Source organism: Canis lupus, chromosome 3, assembly GCF_048164855.1.
Source record: "Canis lupus baileyi chromosome 3, mCanLup2.hap1, whole genome shotgun sequence".
Taxonomy (NCBI): Eukaryota; Metazoa; Chordata; class Mammalia; order Carnivora; family Canidae; genus Canis; species Canis lupus.
The window spans coordinates 46371823-46388380 of NC_132840.1; the positions used below are offsets into that span (position 1 = coordinate 46371823).

Consider the following 16558-nt stretch of genomic DNA (forward strand, 5'->3'; position numbering starts at 1 on the left):
CCTGGCGGCCCTCGGCCCAGGCGACTGACTTCCGCCAGACTTGGATGCTGAAGCAGGCATTGTGCTTCTTCCTCTCTCTCTGAATCTGAAGCAGATTTTGACATAAAAGAGTTGCTAAAACATTTATGGAATGAACTACTGTGTTGTAACATTGTGGAAAGCGGGAGGGGAACTACAAGTTCCAACGCTGGGAGGGCTCCTCCCACCCCCAGAGAGTCCAAAGGTCCGCGGGAGCAGCGCCTCGGGAGTCCATCGTGCCTCCAGCCAGCAGCAGCCAGGCAGAGGAATGCCAGGTCTGGGGCAGGGCGCCCGCCTGGTGGGGTGAGGTGCCCAGCATATACCTTCAAAGAGACCGAAATAGGAGATTATGTCCAGGTCCCCGCACGGAGACAGGAGTGGGATGTGTGGCGGAGACAACAGGGCCGAGGTGGCCCGGTCTGAAATGGGCTTGTCCTGTATAGAAGCCTGTTTCTCTCACAGCAATGATCCCACGTGGTAGCTCTTTCTCTTCTGCGCCAGGAGACTCTCGGTTCCAACGGTCTGCAAGCGGGGGCTTTCGTGGCAGAAGGGACCGCCTCTGTCTCGTCCCCCAAGCATCCCTGGAGTCCAGAGAAATGGGGGGAATGCAGCGGGAGTAGCGAGTGCCTCGGAGAAAGGCCAGTGGCGCCTCCGGCCCCTCGGTGACCGCAGTGGGCAGAGGTGGCTGTGAAGGGCACGTCGGGCCGCCTTCGCGGACGGCGGGACCCGGGCGCGGGCCGGGCGCGAGGGCGCCGAGCGAGGGTAGCCCCGGGAAGCGGCGGGCCGGCCGCACGGAAAGCGCGGCGCCCCTCGGCGACTGCAGCAGGCAGCGGCCGGACCGCCTCCCGCGCGGCGCTCTGGGAGTTGTAGGCACTTTCTTTCCACTCTCCTTCAGCGCCTTTGCTCTTGAAGCCCAAGGCAGTACAAGCCTGTGAGCGCCTATGACTCCCCAGGCTGCGAACTCTGGGAATTTCAATTTCTAAAAAGGTGCCCTGACTACGACCCTTCCCAGGATGCCTCCCTCCACTCAACCCGGTTTGAGGACTACATTTCCCAGGAGACCTCAAAGAGGTGGGGCTTCCGAGCTCCGCGGTGCATTGTGGACACTGTAGTCTCCTAGGCGCTCGATTTCCACTTCCCGGGCAGTCAGGAGCCGAGGCCCGGACTACATTTCCCTTCCGTCCGCCCACTATCCCGAGGCCGCCTTGGCGCGAGACATTTGCGAGCTGAGTGTCTCCAAGATGGCCGCTTGGGGAAGGAGGCGTCTTGGCCCGGGCAGCAGTGGCGGCAGCGCCCGAGAGAGGTGAGATCTCGGGGCCTGTTGCTCTCCCAGGGCGAGTGGCTCAGGAGCCTGGAAGCAAGCGAGGCCTCCTGGGACTGCGCCGCTGTCCCTGCCTTCGTCCCCGGGCTCCCCTGCTCGCCCACCCGCCCTCCACAGACCCTGCGGGGCACGCGGGGCCCCTGCTCCGGCTGATCCGGGATCTCGGTGGGAGCCGGCGCCGGCTCTGGCTCCTCGCGGAGGAGCGGCCTTCTCGGAGGGCTCGGGGGAGGTGACGATGGCGGGGCCGGGCGAGGTGGGCCGCGGCCGTACGAGGGCCGGGCCCAGGCCACGCGGGAAGGACCTGGCGCCCCGCGCAGGCCCAGGGGACCCGCCTAGCATCCCGCGGCCGAGCGGCGGCCGAAGCTCCTGTCCCGCCGGGCCAAGAGAGCGTGGCCTTCTCGGCTGCGACCCCTGACGCGGTGAGGAGTAGCTCCCGGGAGGGAGAAGACAGGGAAGCCTTCACCGAGTGGGCCGGCTGCGGGAAGGGCAGTGCGGTCTGCACATTTCTCAGGGTAGCTTCAACCTTCCCCGCTTCGCCTCCCGGGCCGAAGGCGGGCGGCTTCCGCGAATCCTCGATTCCTGCGACTTTTCGAGGGTTCTCTGCAAGCGCCCCTGCCGTGGAAGTCCTTTAGAGTGACCTTCCCTAATGAATGAGCTAGGGGCTTGTTTATTCCAAGGTGGATCTCCATGTAGAGAACTGGTTTCTAGAAGATGAGATTGAAATAGTCTTTGTGTTTCGTGTTGAATTTAGTTTTTGCTTCAGGAAAGCAGTTTCAGCTCGTAGAAGGCACTGGAAACTGTCCAGGTACTAGAAATTTGGGGAAGGATGTGTATTGAGGAAGTCACCTGGATTCAGCTGCTCTGTCCATTTTGTTACGGCCTGGTTGGTATAGCAGAGGTCAGGAAGAAAGTTTGGTGTTTGCTTTTTTTTTTTTTTTTTTTTTTCTTCATTTGTCTCTTTGGAGAGGTTTATTAAATAGAAAAGTTCTCTCTCAACTACCCTCATTCTTTTCTTTCTTCTCCTTTCTTTTTTCTTTTCTTTTCTTTTCTTTTCTTTTCTTTTCTTTTCTTTTCTTTTCTTTCTTCTTTCTTTCTATCACATTCATTGCTGGTGCCTGCAGATGGTTTTCTCAGCTCAGAAGATTCTTCCTGTTTGGTAGTTGTGATAGGCCAGCTTGCATTTTATTCTTAAGCTCAGAGTTATCCAATGTTATCTGTTCAGCATTTCCGCTTCCGTGGAAAAGCAGTGAATGGCAAGCAGATATTTTGTTTTTCCAACTGCCATCTGCTATTTCTTAGATCAGACTATAGGAAGAAGTTAAAGAAGTTTAACCTCGATAGTTTCCAGATGGCCTTTAAACCTGGCGAACGTTTTCAAGATCTTCAATGGGAACATTAATCCTTTAGTAATAGGAACTAACCTGTTTGGAAAAGCCAGAGTAACTGAGAGAAAGATGTTTCTCCTTACTGGAGAAAAACAACTGGAAGGGCCAAATGGGGTTGTCCTAGACATCCTACAAGGGCTGTACCAGCACAAGTTAAGCTTTTATTGATCTAAGAAATCAGATACTGGGGATTTTATCTCCTTGGTTGGCATTAATTCAAAACTGAGTTTGCAAACTAGCAGCCCATAGGCTGAATCCAACCCTTGACTGTTAGTCTTCAGTTTTCAAAAATAATTTAAATTACTTGACAATACTTGTAAGTTGAAAGATTTCACATAAAACTCTCCTTGAAAAGTTCAGTAGTGGCTGCCTTTTTTTTGGTCAGGGCAAGTGCTTTCTAGTTCATTACTCACCTGACAGCTTGACTCATTGCATTTACCTCCCTAGTCTCCTTAAGTGTGCAGGTTGCAACCTTTGGCCTGGAACTGAAAGCTCTGCTCACACATGCAGATGCTGTATGTCAGCCAGGAATGGGGCATCAGGTTTTGTGATTCGGGTGGCACCATCTCTCTTTTCTTACAGATACGGTGGTGTGTGGCTGGGGGGAACCCTTCTCTTTGCCTTTGCTGTGCGGCCCTAGCCAGGCTCTGTTGGAGAAGTCATTTGTCTGAACCCAGTTCCCCTAAGATCCTCCCACACTGAGCAGGGGATGGAAACATAACCCGCTGCTGGGCCAGCTAGCTAACTTCTGGGCACACCTCCATTCCTGCTCAGTGGGTGGAAAGACTGTTCGGGTGGGGCAGGCTGGATTAATTGATTGCCCAGCATGGTAGATTAAGAAGCCCAAGCATGTTATTGCCTCTTACGACTGAAATAGGCTGTTTATGGCTCTCTGCGATGAGTTTGTTCCATGTCACATTTGTGCTGACTCAGATCTCAGCTTCACATTGTAAGACCACTTTCCAGAATTGCTTGACACACCCAGCTGGAGTCTGCTTTATGCTGAAAGTGAAGGACGCATTGCTTGGTGTGGGGCAGGGGCTGGAGCAGAGCAACACTCTGGGCAAACTTTCCAGATTCGCCAGTGGCTGCCAGCTCTGAAGCATGACATGTTTAAAAGGCCCTGCCCAGGGCCAGACTGTCCACTGGAATTACTGACATCAACTGTGTGTTAATGGTGGTTCACTTTAGAATACACAATGTGTGAATTCTTTACCTGGTTCTTGAGTCTAGAACTGTGTTCATTCAGGAGCTACTAGTCACATGTGGCAATTAAATTTAAATTAATTAAAAACAAGGGTATCTGGCTGGCTCAGTCAGTAGCGTATGCCACTCTTCACCTTCGGGTTTTGAGTTTGAGGCCCACATTGGGTGTAGAGATTACCTTAAAAAAATTAATTAAATAAAAGTTAATAAGATGAAAAAGTTCAGCTCCTTAGTCACACTAGTCACTTTTCAAGTGCTCAGTAGCCACATGGGGCTTGGGGCTACCATGTTAGATAGGGCAGATAGAGAACACCTCCATCACTGCAGAAAGTTCTATTGATACAACAACACTGGTCTAGACTAAAAGAGGAAAGGGGTGGAAATAGCAAAATGCTAGCTGCTTGCATGTTGATTTTTCTCTCCACTCCATTAAATCCAGGGACTCCACAGTGTTTGTAATGAAGAACATCAGACTCTGAGCTGTAACCTGAATTCTTGTCCAAAATTCAGCACACTGGCAGCGAGCACACGAAACAGATTGCCACTTGTCCTGTCGGCGTCTTTGAGACACACTTGCCCATCTAGGAAGGCCCAGTGCAGGTATCTGTGTGTTCTGCCACTTGGGTGCCACCCTGGACCAGCTCACAGACGGTCCCGCCTGTCCTACTCGGGCTGCTTGTCTTCACTCCCTCAGGGCCTCTGAGCATCCCTGAGTTCTCCGTGATTGTTGGAATGTGAGTATAGCCACATGCTCTCAGTTCCTGTTTTTCTCATCACATGAAGATGTACTCGATCTGATTCTGATCATGATGCAAGGCAGCGGTGCCGTTTAAGGCCTGGGGTGTTCAGAGGGCCGGGCATACTGTACTAAACGCTCAGGTTGTAGGGGGAACTCACTTTTTGTAGCCCTTCTCTTCCTTGGCTTGTGCAGCCATCTGCCCAAGCTTTAGGCAGCCAGTTCCATGGGATTACATCTACATCATTCTGTACCGTACCTTCTTTCCCAGGACCTCCATTTTTTTTGACAGCTTTGCTTTGCTTTAATATGTGAATCGTATAGATGTGATCCTGGATGGCTGGTGGAGGGTTTAGTTCCCAGTCCAGCTGAACAGATGGGCCACAAGCCATGGAGGCAGGTGGCTCACATTCCAGGAGTGACATTCTCCTCATTCTGATCTGATCCTTTCCTTTTAGAGTTGAGGACACTGAGTGGTCTGGGTTGTTTTTTGTTTGTTTGTTTTTTGGTATTTTTCTCAAAAGGAAAACTGCCTTCTGGCCCTACTGTGTGGTAAAAATGTTTCTTTCCTCCTGGTCTGGATGAGCCACACAGGTACAGCATCCATACCCATCTCTAGGTGTGTGGGTTCTCCTCAGCTGGCTACCAGAAGGTGGAGTCGTGCACGCTTGGGCCAGATGCTGATCCCGGATATTGGATATTGCAAGTTAAGATCATCTGCTGGAGTTCATCCTCTTAAGGCATGAATTTCCATTTTCCTTGATTGACTTGAGCAGTCTAGATTCCAGCAACAATACCTCGTGCCTCAGTGGTATAGTCCTTTAGGTCACATTCCAGCTCAGACCCAACTTTCTGAAGAAGGGCAGGATGATCTTGTATGCAGGGAGGGGAGGAGGAGGCCAAGGCCAGGCCTGAGTTTGGCTTCTGTGTCCTGGGCCTCAGGGAGCAGGGGCAGTGGGAGGAGGGAGGAGGTACTCCACAGAGTGAACACCCAGGCATCTCCCAGCCGCCACTGATGTTCTGTCCCTGTTGCCAGCAGCAGCGTTACAGGCCATGGAGTTCTTAGGAAAGCCAATCTTCACTTAGTAGAGTCGGAAGAGTCCTTTAGCTCAGGGCTATTGAGTTGGATTTTCCCCCATAATGGAAACATTCTGTATCCATGCTGGGTGTTCTGTATCCATTAGGGTAGCCAGGAGCCACAGGTGGCTGTGGAGTGTTTGAAGGGTGGCTCCTGCTCCCAAGGAACTGGATTTTTTACTTTACAATTGTAGTTAATATATACACGGCCTCATGGCCCTTACACTGGGGTGGTACTTTGCAGCTGTTGTGGTTGGCAGAGCCGGCCCCATTCCACCCTCACTGCAGCACTTGGTAAGAGCCAGGGCCTTTGCCCTGTTTGACATGAGGCAACCTGGCTTAGAGCAGCAAGGTCTTTTGTCCTTGGATACAAAGCCAGCGAGTAACTGAGAGGGAACTTGAATCCAGGTCTCTTGACCTCCCACATGTGGTGTGCTGTGTTCTCTTTCCCCACAGCAGAGCTGCCCAGTTACCAGAGTGCCCGGAAGGAAAGTGTGCTCTCCTGGATATGGCTTTCTCTGAAACAGAGCAAAATGCCATGTGCCTGTGGAAGTCCTTGGCCTCTTTGGAACCATCCTCAATATTTGGGGCTACGTGCCTCTGTCCTAATTGGCCTTTACATCCACAGTGTAGAATCCTACTGCTTTCTTTGCTTCCCAAGGAAGCAATTTTTGATTAGCCAAAGGTGTGTTCACCTAGATCAGGGGCGGGTAGGAGGGGGTAGAGGTAAAGTCCAGCACCTCACATATCGTAGGTAATGAAGTGGCCACATGCTTACTAGGTGGAAAGCAACCTGACATATGGACCTAGTTTAATTTTTCACCCACCAGCTCTCTTAATTACTATAATTGTTTTTCTCCTGCCACTCAGTTCAGATGAGCTTCCACTAATGTCTGTTGCTAACCTATCACAGTCAGGCCCAGTGCTAGGTGTACTATGGTGAAAACACAGAGCTCCAAATTGACCTCCTTGGTATTTCAGATGGGAGTTCTTACCCTGGCCTGCCTGGGAGCCCAGGGCCCATTCCAGGCAATGGGCCTAAAGCAGGTGCCTCTGCTATAGTTAGGTTAGGTTCTTCTGGTTCTGCCATGACCAGAACGTTATGGTGGCTTGCACGGCTCCTTGGCCAGTGCTGGCTTGAGCGGACAGGGAAATGGATTTTTCCTCCCACTCACTGGCAGGACTGCTGGGGTGTGAGACCAGCGGGATATCTCAACCATGAGATGCTGCCTATGCCCAGACTCGCAGTGGTGGGCTTATTCCCTGGTATTGTGGGCTTCTCCGCAAGCTCGGAGACACTTTAGAGCCAGATGGGCTCCTTCCTGCTCGCCTCGGCTGTGTGGTCTCATCACCCCATGGGATCCAGGGCTGTTGAGTTTTCTTTTTATGAAAAAGTTGACAAGTTTCCCATTATAAAAGAAGCACATGCTCATTTGTTTTCTTCTTTGGAAAATACAGAAACGAATGAAGGAAAATAAAATTTTAGTCCCCTGCTAGGCCACCATCCAAAGAAAACTACTGTTGACCTTTCTTCGTGTACAGCATCTTAAATACTTCCCTCCAGATGTTCTATTTTGGATTTTTAAAAATTGTATGTTAAATATATCAAAAGTATGTTTCTGACATGTGAAAAGCTATAAACTTGCTACCATATGTCTGACCCTCGAAAACATTACACTAAATGAAAGAAGCCAGTCACAAAAGGCCCCAACATGATCTCATTTAATGGAATGTCCAGAATAGGTGAGTCCATTGAGTCAGTAAGCCCCAGCTTGCCAGGGGCTGGGAGGGTCAGGAGAAATGGGGAGTGATGGGATTTCTTTTTGGGGTGATGGAAATACTCCAAAATTGATTGTGGTGTTTGTTGCACAAGGTAGTGAAGGTGCTAAGCCCCTGAATGGTACACTCCAGATGGGTGAATTGTCCGGCATGGACTTGTCTCAGTAAAGCTGTTACTGAAAAGTACTCATCAAAACCACAATGAGATACCACTTCACACCTGTCAGGATGGCTGCTGTTCAAAACAGACCATTATAAGTATTTATGAGGACAGGGAGTGGTTGGAACCCTCGTGCTCTTTTGGTGGGAACGTAAAGGGATGCAGCCATGGTGGAGGATAATGTGGTGGCTCCTCAAACAGGTCAAAGTAGAATTACCACACGGTCCAACAATTCTACTTCTAGATGTATATCTAAACGAATTGAAATTGGAAATTTGAGCCGATAATTTTATACCATCTTCACAGAAGCATTATTCCCAATAGCTAGAAGGCGGAAGTAGCCCAAGCATGATCGATGGATGAACAAGTGTATAGACGTACGATGGAATATTCTTTATTCATCCTTAAAAAGAAGAGAAGTTCTGACTCATGCTGTATAGCATGATTGAACCTTGAAAACATGTCAAGTTGAGTGAGCCAATTGCAAAAGGATAAATACTGTATGATGTCACTTATGTGTGGTACCTAAGGTGGCCAGATTCACAGAGACACAAAGTAGAAGCATTGGGGACAGAGTTTTTGCAAGGTGAAGCCATTCTGGAGATGGGTTGCACGATAGTGTGAAGGTACCTCGCGCTACTGAATGTACGCTTACCTGGTTGGGACAGTGCATTTTCTGTGTCATGATTTGAAGACCGTTAATAAACCCATGTGCTCCCTGCTTAGCTTAAGTAGTAACTAGCATTATCCTGGCCCCATGTTCCCACAGGCACCCTCACTCATGACTTGTCATTTCCTTGCTTTTCTTCATAGCACACAAGAGAACATTCCTAAGTATAGCATATCCTTTGGTTCTGTGAACTACTGAATGTGTATGTGAGGTGTCCATCTGTGTGTTCTGGAGCTGTTTTCTCCACCTTACAAGTGAGGGATTCAGCTGTACCTCCATTTCCCCTCTGGTGGAGGAACAGCCTGGTTCATCCATCTCCCCATACGGTGCTGCGCGGAACATTTTTGCGCCGCTCTGACTTTTGGGAGTTATCTCCAGACCTTGGGGATCCCATGTTTGAGACCACTTTTACAATTTCGGATTCCTGGGGATCCCTGGGTGGCTCAGCGGTTTAGTGCCTGCCATTGGCTCAGAGTGTGCTCTTGGGATCGAGTCCTGCATCGGGCTTCCTGCATGGAGCCTGCTTCTCCCACTGCCTGTGTCTCTGCCTCTCTTTCTCTCTGTGTCTCTAATGAATAAATAAAACCTTAAAAAAAAAAAAATTCAGATTCTTCTGAGACCAGCTTCCCAGTCCCCTATACAGGGGACCACACAGCTACATGCTGGGCAGGCTGTCAGGTGCACAGAGGGCACCCACATCCGGGGAATGGAGTTCAGCAGGTTGATTCTTCATTATGGCCACCTTTTCACCAGAAAGCCAGCGTTCTGATGACAGTTTCCAGACTACCATCAGCGTGGATACAGAGGAGGAGAGGGGAAGGTCTCAGGCCCACTCTCGTTGAAGGCAGAGGAAGGGAGGTTGATTCAAGAGCCCTACTCACAAGTGCCCATGATCCTGAGGCAGCATCCACAGCAGCCCCTCCAGCTCAGATGCCTTGATGCTCTGCTCCACAGGCTAGTTAAGGGCTCAACATGCAAACTGATCTCAGCACTGGCAGAGGGAGTTTAAGAACATGACTCTACAGGGGTCCATAAGTACCATGGATCGTGCTAAATTCAAATGGTTTAAAAGTTATTTGGTAAAAGAGACCCCTTTTCTTTCTGGAGCCACTCCATACTTCTCCCCAGCAATAGTCCTAATTTTCAGGTCTTTGTATTTTCAGAAATGTTCTGTGCATGTAAAAGTGTGTACCTTTTTAAAAGTACACTAAAGATACCATAATATGATCACTGTCCTGTACTTGTTTTCTTCACTTTATTTCTTGGATACTTTTCCATCAGTGCTCTTTCTCTTTTTTTACATGAACTTTAAAAAAAAAAAAAGATTGGTTTGAGAGAGAGAGAGAGAGCATGCGCACATGCACACCCACACCCACACCCTCATGCCAAGTAGTGGGGAGGAGCAGAGGGAGTGCAGAGCTGAGTGCAGAGCTCAACTTGGCGCTTGATCCCAGGACCCTGAGATCATGACCTGAGGTGAAACCAAGAGCCGGGTGCTCAATTGACTGAGCCACCAGACAGTTCTACATGAACTCTTTTTTATGCACTCTTCTTACTGGTCATTTCACACTTGCTGTGAAAAGCAAAAATACAGTCTCTGAAGAGTCTTTAGGACTCCTATTAGCTTTTTGTTTTGTTTTGTTTTTGATCTGCATTTGTGTACCATGGCTCTAGTTAGGGCTTGGGTGTTTCCTTCCATAGTTGAGTTACATGTGACCTGGAAGCAAAAACATGCCACGTGGGGGTGGGCATTGGAGTAGTTGGGTGGTGGCAGACATAGCTCTCTCTGGGAGTACTTGCCACCAGGTTTCTGAAGTAACAACCCATGGCAACCATGCAGACTGGATCCAGTGGTCCAGGCAGATTTGATTTAATTTAATTTAATTTAATTTAATTTAATTTAATTTAATTTAATTTATTTAATTTATTCATGAGAGACACCGAGAAAGCTGCAGAGACACAGGCAGACGGAGAAGCAGGCTCCCTCTGGGGAGCCTGATGCGGGACTCCATCCCAGGACCCTGGATCACCTGAACTGAAGGCTGACACTCAACCACTGAGCCACCAAGGCATCCCTTCGGGCAGCTTTTTTTTTTTTAAGATTTTATTTATTTATTCATGAGAGACACAGAGAGAGAGGCAGAGACACAGGCAGAGGGAGAAGCAGGCTCCATGCAGGAAGCCCAACATGGGACTTGATCCTGGGTCTCCAGGATGACAACCTGGACTGAAGGCAGCGCTAAACCGCTGAGCCACCCGGGCTGCCCTTGGGCAGCTTTTAAAACCTATATTTGCAGAGACCTCACACCTCAACTGTCAGAGCCCAGATAGAAGGAGTAGATGTTGATTGCTTGATAGGGGAGCCTCTAACAAATGGGGCCTCTGGTGTGTGTGTGTGTGTGTGTGTGTGTGTGTGTGTTGAACTTTTGTGTCTCCTTCCATGTGTAGCATATAGAATCTTGGAAATCTACTTCTCAAGATTTCAGATTACAGGGGATCCCTGGGTGGCGCGGCGGTTTAGCGCCTGCCTTTGGCCCAGGGCGCGATCCTGGAGACCCGGGATCGAATCCCACGTCGGGCTCCCGGTGCATGGAGCCTGCTTCTCCCTCTGCCTGTGTCTCTGCCTCTCTCTCTCTCACTGTGTGCCTATCATAAATTTAAAAAAAAAATTAAAAAAAAAAAAAAGATTTCAGATTACATCCTTTCCCAATGAGACAGTCTCCTGAATTTGGGTACAGCAGTTTGGCTTTAAGAGCAGAATTCATGGGCAGCCCTGGTGGCGCAGTGGTTTAGCGCCGCCTGCAGCCTGGGGTGTGATCCTGGAGACCCGGGATCGAGTCCTGCATCGGGCTTCCTGCATGGAGCCTGCTTCTCCCTCCGCCTGTGTCTCTGCCTCTCTCTCCGCTCTCTCTGAATGAATGAATAAATAAATCTTAAAAAAAAAAATTAAAAAAAGCAAAATTCATGAGTGTCAAGACAGTGTGTATGGCACTACCTACTGGGCTGGCTTCAGAGGTTGACTTGTTTGAAGTCACCTAGAAAGTTACTTCAATGTGGCTCTTGTTTTTACACTATGGGGGCTGATTCATGGTGACCGGGTGGGAGTGGGGTGACCTGCCCACAGTAAGCTGTTGGGACTTCAGGCAGCTGTGGCATGCTGTGGCAAGGTTGGGTGTATGTATTGGATGAGCACACCTGTGTCTACACATACTTGTCTGAGCTGTGTTGTTTGTGGCTGCCCATAGCCAGAAAGCAGGGGGTGAACAACTCACTGTTCCTGCGCTGTTGGGCCTGATGCTGGGCACATGTGACAACAATAGTGAGACAGGAACCTGTAGGGTACTGGCCTCTCACTCACTGTCAGGCTTGAAGGGGACCTATGGACACACCTACTCATCTGTCTCAACAAGCAGCAGAAGAGTCCCCTGCCCACCATGCCTGCCCCTAGGATGGAGGCCAGCTGGGTTTGCAGAAGGGAGGGCAGCAGGGGGCTGGGGGAGGTGGGGGTGGGATCTGCTCGCTGATGTGTTTCCAAAACGGAACACTCTGTTCCAGACACTAGAGTTTCAACGGGCATTTTCTTTTTCTTTTCTTTTTTTTTTTTTTAAGATTTTATTTATTTATTCATGAGAGACACAGAGAGAGAGAGGCAGAGACATAGGCAGAGGGAGAAGCGGGCTCCATGCAGGGAGCCCGACATGGGACTTGATCCCAGGTCTCCAGGATCACACCCCAGGCTGCAGGCAGCACTAAACCGCTGCGCCACCAGGGCTGCCCTCAACGGGCATTTTCTTATTGGCCTCAACATACTTTTTCACAACATTCAGGATGGCTACAATCTGCTGGACAGAGAAGGCACTGTAAACTGAGGTAGATTTTGGGTTTGGGCAGGAACATTCTGTAATCCCAACCTTGATACCCATGTTTTGCTTTAAATGTTCTAGAGGGACTTTGGGGCCAGAAAGGCATCCCTGGCCTCACCTTGCCAGTCAGTGGGACACACACTGACTTGGAAGTGTGTCCTCTTCACAGCTTGAGAGCACATGGGAAGTCTGAGCTGTCTGGGAACGAGTCCTCTTCTTGGCCCTGTGCCCATGGGGGCTGTCGGCCCATTACCAGTGACTTCATTTGTTCTGTGACTTATCTAGTCAGCATGAGACTGTGCCTCTTAGGTTTGCTTCTTTGCTAAAGGTGGTTTCTACAGTGCTGAGTCTTTCTTGGAAGAACTGAAACAAGCTCTATCTCCCCTCCCTGAATTAAACCCAAATGAAAGCCTTGAAAGGGAAAACCGTCCTTTTCCTATTTCATCAACTTCCGGTGTATTCTTCCAGAAATAGGTCATTAACTCATCCTGGAGAGGCAGCCCCAACTACTGGCACATTGTAGGGAGCTGCTTTGGCAGTGTCCCATATTCAGGAGGCTTCTTGTCTGACCCTCAGAGAACAGTTTCTCCCCCGTGCACACCGTTTAATTAGGGCCTGTGATTTAATTAGGCGTCTCAGAGCCCAGCTTAATTACAGTTACTTTTTCAGGATAAAGAATTCCCTCTGCCCAGGTCCCAGCCAGCAGTGCCTTTTGCTCAAGTTGTTCCCACCTGGGCACGGAGGCCCTCCTGGAGGATGCTTCTCTCCCTGCACTTGAGGGCACAGTCAGCCCATTACCAGTGACTTCATTTCTGATGTGAACACAGGAGAGTATTGACCAGTTGTTTTTCTGACAGTGAAACTCTGCCTCTGAGGTTTATTTATTTGTTGTCTAAAAGTAGTTTTTATCGTGCCGAATCCTGCCTGTGAGTGATAGCTAGCAGTGGTGCTCAGTGGTCTCACTCTTTGATCACCTGTCCTTTCTCCTGGAAGTGTGCCCACAACAGTCCAGTTTTCACCATACTTAACATGCAATTTCATCTTTGAAGGCAGGCTAGGACCTAGAGGTTCTGGAGGTGGCCTTGTTTCAGAAGCCTTCACTTGTCCTTAATGTGTGCAGTCAATGACAAGCCAGCTCCCCGTGGCTTCACTCTGCCTGGTGTGCAGGCCTGGGATGTGTGGGGCCGGTGGGCCTCGTGTCCTTGAGCACTTAGGGCTGTGCTACTTGGATGATCGGAGCTCAGGTGCATGGGCTGCCTTCACCTTTGTATGGCTGTATGGCTCAGTATGCCAGTCCAGAGCCCCAGTTAGAGGGGGTTGGACTGGGGTGGGGGGAGCAGTGAGCACCAGGAGCCAGGTGGCGGGGGGGTCTCCTTTGTGGTGGTCTGACCAGCCCAGAGACCAGGGGTCGCTGAAAGGAAGGGGCTACTTTTCCCTGAGGCATGGGAAAGGTGCTCTGTGCTGCCTGGTGTGTTGGCTTAAGTGGCTTGATCCAGCTTCAAGAGCTGTGTTTAGCGGTGTTCCCCCTCAGAGGCTGGTATGAAGGCTTTTGACCAGATGAACTAAGAACACAAAACTAGGAGAAACGGTATATGTTGGATGACGGTATGGAAATTTAGAAGGATCTGGACAGGCTGAAACAAGCCAAATGGAAATGACAAGGAGTGTACAGGTCTATATTTAGGTTTGCCCATCAGGGGTGTGGAAAGATTCTGCTTTGGATGCAAAGTTTGCACTGAAGAGGCCTCAAATAGAATCCCGAAACCACCTAAAATGCCCCCATGGCCCATGGTCACAGCTCACTCGCTGGCCAGCTGAGTCTCTGGCCTCCAGATTTATCTTCCACCGGTGAGGGTCAGGTCACCCATCCCTAGTCCTAGGAGTTGGATCAGCTCAGCCACGTGAAGTGGGTCTTTGTGAACAGTGTTTCTTTTGTGTGAGAGAGAAACGTTTCCTGGCAATCCATACAGAGAGTCCTGGTGGTACAGGGTCAGTATGGGTGGGAGCCTCTGGGGGCCCTTAAGGTCCCTCTTACACTAAATTCCATTGTCCCTGTTCTTGAGGCATTGTCTTTTCCTAGTTGAATCAGAGGGCTTCTTTTCCTAAGCTGTGTGCTGGTGTTCTTGGGGCTGCTGGCCTCGGGTGTTTTCTTTTTTTTTTTTTTTTTTTTTTTTAATTTATTTATGATAGTCATACAGAGAGAGGGAGAGAGAGGCAGAGACATAGGCAGAGGGAGAAGCAGGCTCCATGCACCGGGAGCCTGACGTGGGATTCGATCCTGGGTCTCCAGGATCGCACCCTGGGCCAAAGGCAGGCGCCAAACCGCTGTGCCACCCAGGGATCCCCCTCGGGTGTTTTCTGCAGCTTGTCCTCCCATGGTGGCCAGAGGAGTTTTGTTCTCTGTCATCCAAGGAAAAGACAACCCTATCTGTCTTGTGTTCTGCAGGCCAGGGATGACTACTTTTGAGCCTTGCAGAGGGTAGAGTGTTTGGCACAGCCAGCCATGGGTCTGTTGGTTTCCATCGAAGATTCCTCCTCCACCTGCTCTGGTTAACCAAGACCACGTTTCATTTTCCGACCTTAGGCCTCTGTGTTAACAGCATGCCAGGCAAAACATTCTTCCTCTGGGCTCCTTTGCAAACTTCACTCCACTGCCTTGAGTTAACCGCCAGGTTTGGTACACCTTGCAGGCAGTCATCTTAGAGATCTGGGTACTCCTTTTCCTTTGTCTTTCTACATTTCAGTATTTTACTCTTCCAGAAAAAAAATTTTTTTTAACTGAGTCACCTTGTGTATTGGGTTCCAAGGAAGATAACATAAGCGAGACATGGTGCCCTCAGACTCCCTGGTGAGCCTGAGGCCCCAGACTTCAGCCATGGACTTCTCCCCAGGGTCTCAGCACAGAAGTGCGGTGAGTGCTTCTCAGCCTAACTGTCTCCTCTTTCTCCTCCCACCCCCCCCAACTCCCCAAGGGTGAGCTTGTCGGCCACAGACTGTTACATTGTGCATGAGATCTACAATGGGGAGAATGCCCAAGACCAGTTTGAATATGAGCTGGAGCAGGCCCTGGAAGCCCAGTACAAGTACATCGTGATCGAGCCCACGCGCATCGGTGATGAGACGGCCCGCTGGATCACTGTGGGCAATTGCCTGCACAAGACCACCGTGCTAGCGGGTACCGCCTGCCTCTTCACCCCATTGGCGCTGCCCTTAGATTACTCCCACTACATCTCCCTGCCCGCAGGCGTGCTCAGCCTGGCCTGCTGCACCCTCTACGGGATCTCCTGGCAGTTTGACCCCTGCTGCAAGTACCAAGTGGAGTACGACGCCTATAAACTGTCCCGCCTGCCCCTGCACACACTCACTTCCTCTACCCCGGTGGTGCTGGTCCGGAAGGACGACTTGCACAGAAAGAGACTGCACAACACGATAGCACTGGCCGCCCTGGTGTACTGTGTAAAGAAGATTTACGAACTCTACGCCGTATGATTTCAGTAGGACAGGCAGAGGAGCAAACAGCCCAGCCCAGGAGAGACAAGAGTATTCAGATTGCCACAGTAACATTTTTTTGCTCTGTGAGGCAGCGGAGCCTGGGAAGGTGTTTGGTTTAATATTTGTTATTTTAAAAAAAATAACACAGGTCACAGGTGTACCAAGGGTTTTTCAACTCATTACACTAAGATGTGGATTTCCATAACCCACAGGGGGTCTGAGGTGTGGAAGTCTGACCAGGCAATGGAATGTTGATGGCAACGCTACTGAGGGGGTGTGAATGCGCTTGCGGGGTGGGGGTGGGGGGAGGTCTTTAAGTATATCGTTTAACTGTACCATCCAGAGCCAACCAGAAGCTATTGACCATTAAAATTATGAGAATTTCAACTTCAGGTGTCTTCTCTTTCCATTACTGCCTACAGCTGCTGCAGACAGCTCCAGGTGGTAGCTGGCACGTGGTAGCCGTGGGCACCATGGGTGCCGCCCTGTTCCTTGTTGCGACCTGGGATCACCATTCGCAGCAAGAACAGTCCTTTGAGCAAGGCAGGCCCAGACCCCTTCCAGAGCAGTCGCACAGCTCATGCCAGCCTCCTTTTCAAGGCCAGCACTGCTAAATGCTATTTGGGGACATGGTAGGATCAGGTGACGAGGCCTAGAGGTCACTGGGTTTCCACATGGGTCCATGTAGAGTGGAGGCCTGGGACCTCCTGTCCAAAGATTCTCATTTAGGACACACAGGTGGAACATCTGTATTTTTTTCAAAGCCTCGAAGCTGTTCCTGATGTGACCTGGAGTTCAAGCCCACTGCCTCTCCCAGATCTCCCATTCCACAGGAGCCAGCTCCTGAGCCC

General features: G+C 50.2%; 1 protein-coding gene across 2 annotated transcripts; it reads left to right on the top strand.

Annotated features, from left to right (window-relative positions):
• The first annotated feature begins 1164 nt into the window (after positions 1-1164).
• Positions 1165-16094, top strand: TMEM11 (transmembrane protein 11). Of its 2 annotated transcripts, XM_072820796.1 has the most exons (3): positions 1238-1321; positions 4370-4664; positions 15188-16094. In XM_072820796.1, coding segments are annotated over exons 2-3 (519 nt in total). In that variant the 5' UTR covers positions 1238-1321; positions 4370-4662; the 3' UTR covers positions 15705-16094. The 2 variants fall into 2 exon arrangements, with proteins under 2 accessions (XP_072676898.1, XP_072676897.1); XM_072820797.1 differs by lacking the exon at positions 4370-4664 and having other exon boundaries at positions 1165-1321.
• Positions 16095-16558: the final 464 nt, after the last annotated feature.

Bases quoted from the DNA above. Each gene is read 5' to 3' on its own strand.
- TMEM11 (XM_072820797.1), top strand. From the start codon at position 1,260: ATGGCCGCTTGGGGAAGGAGGCGTCTTGGCCCGGGCAGCAGTGGCGGC. The intron at 1,322-15,187 runs GTGAGATCTCGG...CAACTCCCCAAG, and splicing joins GGCGGCAGCGCCCGAGAGAG to GGTGAGCTTGTCGGCCACAG.